This window comes from Nematolebias whitei, chromosome 1 (assembly GCF_014905685.2).
Source record: "Nematolebias whitei isolate Nwh7 chromosome 1, NemWhi1, whole genome shotgun sequence".
In the NCBI taxonomy this organism is placed as follows: domain Eukaryota; kingdom Metazoa; phylum Chordata; class Actinopteri; order Cyprinodontiformes; family Rivulidae; genus Nematolebias; species Nematolebias whitei.
The window spans coordinates 4,778,932-4,784,084 of record NC_056498.1 but is presented as its reverse complement, the minus strand read 5'-3'; the positions used below and the strand labels follow the sequence as shown (position 1 = coordinate 4,784,084).

The window sequence follows — 5,153 nt, the reverse complement described above, 5'->3', positions numbered from 1 at the left end:
TATGTGTGTGTGTGTGTGTGTGTGTGTGTGTGTCTGTGTGTGTGTGTGTGTGTGTGTCTGTGTGTGTGAGACAGCCATTTGGATTGTGACCTGGCAACCCAATTTTCAATATTAATATTTTTTTTATTAGATTTATCCACACACAAAAGTGGAAGTCTGTATCTCATGTATTTTTCAAGTTATTCTGCTCACAACATGCACAAACAGAGACTGAGTGTATTTACCATTTTTCCTCTTCGCTCCATGATGAGGGACAACAGAGCAAACCAAACACATTTTGATGCTAAAGGTTCAAACAAAGATATTTTTTTAATCTGGTAGAGTTGGAGTGTGTGACTCTCAGCTCACATCAAAATAAACTAGTTACATTTCTGTAAGTGATGGACATGTTCCCATTTGTGTGAATTAGAATTAAACCTTTCATAAACCTAATTAAGTCCTGATCCAACCACTGTGAAAAGAACCTGTCAGAAATGAACATACCATGAATGTGGGCAATCATGCAATAGCTTGTGTGTGTTTATTCATAGGTCTGTTATCAAAATACCTTGTAGACTGCTGGAAGAACTACCTTTCAGAAGTTCTCCATTGCATGCACATCTATATCTGATTGTTTTTTAAATCAACATATTTAATGATGGCAGCTATAGTCAACTGACCTTAGCAAACGTAATAAAAAAGAACTTGTCACTTTAACAGATTTTAAGCTACCGTAATTTCTGAACTATAGCGTGCACCCAAATATAAGTTGCGCACACACAAAAAACAAAACAAAAAACACAACAATTTTGTACATATATAGGCCGTGCTTGTGTATAAGTCACGGGTGTCCACATTGTAACACAGAAAGATTTTTTAAAACTTTTAATTAAATACATAATGGTAACATACACAAATACATACAGTACAAGTTTTTTTTTCTGAACAGTGCCTGTAACACAGCTGGTAAAAAAAAAACGTAGCCTTCTAGGAAAAGTCACTGAGCACGATGTTCATCTTCCTCCTGTGAACTAAAACCACTAAAGTCGTCGTCAGTGTCAGAATTGAACAGCCTCAGAAAAACTTCATCACACGTCCTCAGTCTCTCTTTCGTCGTCGAAAAAATACAGTAGCCTAACATGAAGTCATTGATCGTTATCTTCTATTCCTTCTGCTTCAAACTTGTGCTCTGGCTGCTCTGCACAAGCAGGGGAATACCCCCTCCCATTTTCTCCTCCCCTCCCTCTTTCTTTGGTTCAACTGTGACCTGTTCGGTAATTTCATTGGTCAAATTTAATTAGGCCCGCGAAGCGCTGCGAAGGCCTATTGTAATCGCTCTGTTCAGGCCCGAGCTGCAATTTTTTCCGCCAAATGAATTGGCGTTTTGGGGGCCTTAACATATCCCAAAAGTCACCAAATTTGGTGGACGCATCAGGACTGGTGAAAAATTACGTATTTTAAGGGCGTGGCAAAAATCGCAACAGAAACGGCTCAAGAGCGCAACCTGGAAATTTTCTAAATACCCTCCACATTAACCTTAGTTTGTCGGAAAAACATGAAATTTGGTACACTTGTCCAATTCCCCAAGATGCACAGAAAACCCTCTGGCACCAATGTTGTACGATAAACAGGAAGGTGGCCATTTTGGAATGTCGTCCCAATTTTCCACACCTTTTTGGCGGTTTACAGCCTCCGCATTTGAACAAACTCCTCCTAGGGATTTCGCTCAATCGGTTTCAAACTTGGCCATTTTGATCAAAAGGCATGGGGGACGAAAATTTATCAAAACGGTGCAAACCGAAGCATGCTGAAGGGGCGGGGCCAGACCTCAAATTTGGACATTTTGCCATGAAAAACGAAACGCTAATAGCTCCTACACGAAAACTGTCTGAGACATCAAACCTTCAATGATTGATCCACATCCGGTCCCCTGCAAGACTGAATGGCCAAATCATGACATCACTTAAGCCACGCCCCCGACAACAGGAAGTGTAAAGTTTTACGTTGAATGATCCCTGTCTGACCCCTGTTACCTGACCAGCATGATAGTGTGTCCAGTGACCAAAGACATGTTGGTGTAACTTGCTTTCCAACACTGACAATTTGGGGTGGAGCATGTGGGTGTTGCGACGTGGCAAAGTAAGACGTAACGCCGTCGCCATACGTTTGGCTCTAAATTCCACAGTTTTGAACCGAGGAGCACCAAAATCAGTATGAGCGATCATTATCCACCCCTTGAACAGGAAGCCATGATAAGTGGCCAATAGCCTCCGCAGCGCCCCTAGAATATTTTAAAATCTCAGCCCGAAGCCATTTTTTGACCAATAATTCTGAAACTCGGCGAACGTCTGTATCTTCTCAGGACCTATGAAAAAGTCTCTTGAAGCCTTGGTCCAAACTCAACAGGAAGTCGGCCATTTTGGGTCAAAGGGTAGGTTTTGGGCATTTCTAATGACAAATTTTAACAAACTCCTCCTAGGAATTTTGAAAACTTTCAAACTTGGTTGATATGCCCTTAAGACATTGGAGACTAAAAGTTATCAAAAGCTTTCAGTTTTGTTTTGTTAAAGGGGCGTGGCCAGGCCTCAAAGGTTTGTTTCACGCAATAAATTTCCAAACACTATAACTTTCACATTGAAAAACCGAAATGCAACAAACTTGACGAGACTCATCCCTGTTGGATACCCGACGATCCACTGTGGTCATATTTTGACATCATGAAAGCCCCGCCCCCTCAGAACATGAAGTCTTGTCTTTAACTTGGAATGATCCCTCTTTGACCCCATTGCCCTAATCAGGATGATCCTTTGTTAGAAGACAGATAGTATGGTCTGACTTGATTTAAAGAGCAAACCGTTTTTGCTTGAGGATGTGGGCGTGGCTAATTAAGAAGTGACGCCGTTGCAATACGCTTGGCTCTAAATTGCACAGATTTCAACCGAGGTGTACCAAAATCACTATGATCGATCATTATCCGCCCCTTGAACAGGTTTCCATGATAAGTGGCCAATAGCCTCCACAGCGCCACCTACATTATCCTACAGTTATAGCTCAGTGATACAACATCTGATCTGCACCAGATTTATTGTGCGTCATCAGTGAGGAATTTTAGACACAACATTGATGTGCTGGTTTAACATATGACTCTAGTGCGCCCCCTATATTATTCCAACAGTTATATCTCAATGATACATCATACGATCTGGACCAGATTTTTGGTGCATCATTAGGGAGCACTTATACACACATTGGTGTTTTTGTTTTACTTTTGACTCAAGTGCGCCCCCTACATTATTCCAACAGTTATATCTCAGTAATACGTCAAACAATCTGGACCAGATTTTTGGTGCATAATTAGTGAACACTTCTAGACACATTGCTGTTGTTGTTTAACTTTTGACTCCAGTGCACCCCCTAGATTATTCCAACAGTTATATCTCAGTGAAATATCATCCAATATGTACCATATTTTTTGTGCGTGATCAGTGATCACTTATAGACACAATGGTATTGTTCTTTAACATTTGACTCCATTGCGCCCCCTAGAATATTCTAACAGTTATATCACAGTGACACATCATCCGATCTGAACCAGATTTTTTGTGCATAGACACGCTGATATTGTTGATTCATGACTTATCTTAAGCCCGCCCCACTCAGAGAAAAAAAAGATTATTATTGGATGACTCTTCAGGCTTGGCACTGTGTAAGATTTAAGAGTGAAACCGTATTCGCTAACTGTTGATTACCACATATGACATGTTGAAAAGCCTAAAGGAAGTCCTTTACATTCGTGACAAAACAGGAAGTGACAATAACTCAAGTCTGGAAGGTCAGATTTTAGCCAAACTTGTAAGGCTTGAAGCCAGACTCATACTGATATGGGCGGGAGGTGATTGCAAAGTTTCTGCATATGCGCTCCCTGGTGGATGCATGCGGAAATGGCATAAGAGCGTTTGTGACTGGGAGGCGTTTCTGGAGCTCCCGCGGTCACGGGTGAAGTCAAATGTTCGGCGAATGCGCACCCCGGTGAACAGGCGCAGGACGGGCGCCAAAGCATTTGTGATGGCGACTGGGCAGAGTCGCTCGAGCTCCCGCAGTCGCCGTGAGGCCAGAGCGGCGCTTTGTTGCAAGGGTCCTCAATGCTGCTTGCAGCTTTAGTTTTATTTTATACCTTTATTTATACAGGTAGTCTCACTGAGTCATGAGGACCCACCCCTTAAGAGAGACGTGTATTGGGCAGCTCTGTGAGTGCCCGGGTGTGACAAGGCTAAATGTTTTTGGTGGCAGGAAGCTTGTTAGCCTGTCAAAAAAAATAAAATCCATGTTAGCCGCAGCATTGTATAAGCCATGGGGTTCAAAGCCTGTGAAAAAAGTAGCAACTTCTAGACTGGCAAGTATGGTAAATGTTGGGTTGGTAGTAACTGGCAGTCATCCCCAATTCTCTGAGCATTCCTTCCTTGCATTTATATAGTTTGAGTGGCTTTATGTGGTTTAATAAAACCTTCCCAGATAGTGATGAACAATTGTACAACATATTATTTTGTATATTTATCAGCAGCAACATCTGAAATGATGGCTTTAGTATTTATGGATCGGAGAAAAGTTGTAAAAACACACTAAAACTGTGCAAGTATATCTTATGGTTGATATTTGAGGAGCTAAACAGAGCCAAATATATAGCTTGTAAAGGACAGAGAGGCACAACACTGAACCAACCAACCTTTTATGCAGTTTCATGCAAATTATTTACCATAGTGTTCCAGTTGCTGCTATGAAGCTAACTGTTGGTGTTCATTCTCATACAGAGTACTTCCTCTTCCATGTGTCGTAGAATGAAACCCAAAAATGTCCTTTTTGTTCCGTACAGTTTTTCAGCAGCAGGCTGTCCCCGGGCCTCTGGAGCAGCAGAAGGCGAAGCAGGGAGGAGGAGGAGGAATGGGGCCGGTGGCCTGTCAGAACTGCGGGAAGCCCTGTAAAGGAGAGGCTCTCCGGGTTCAGAACAAACACTTTCACATCAATTGTTTCGCATGCAAAGGTAAGAAACGCTCAGATCTTACTCAGACTTTACGCTGTTGACCCACAAACACACAATGATACACAACTGATACAAACACACAATGATAGACAACTGATACAAACACACGATGGTACACAACTGATACAAACACATG

General features: G+C 42.0%; 1 protein-coding gene across 1 annotated transcript in view; it reads left to right on the top strand.

The window, feature by feature from the left end:
* ablim2 (actin binding LIM protein family, member 2) overlaps window positions 1–5,153 on the top strand; it is a 206,714-nt gene that overhangs the window by 60,435 nt on the left and 141,126 nt on the right. The window contains exon 2 of the mRNA XM_037674776.1: window positions 4,850–5,017. Within this exon, the coding sequence (XP_037530704.1) occupies window positions 4,850–5,017 (168 nt within the window). The remainder of the gene's footprint in view (window positions 1–4,849; window positions 5,018–5,153) is intronic.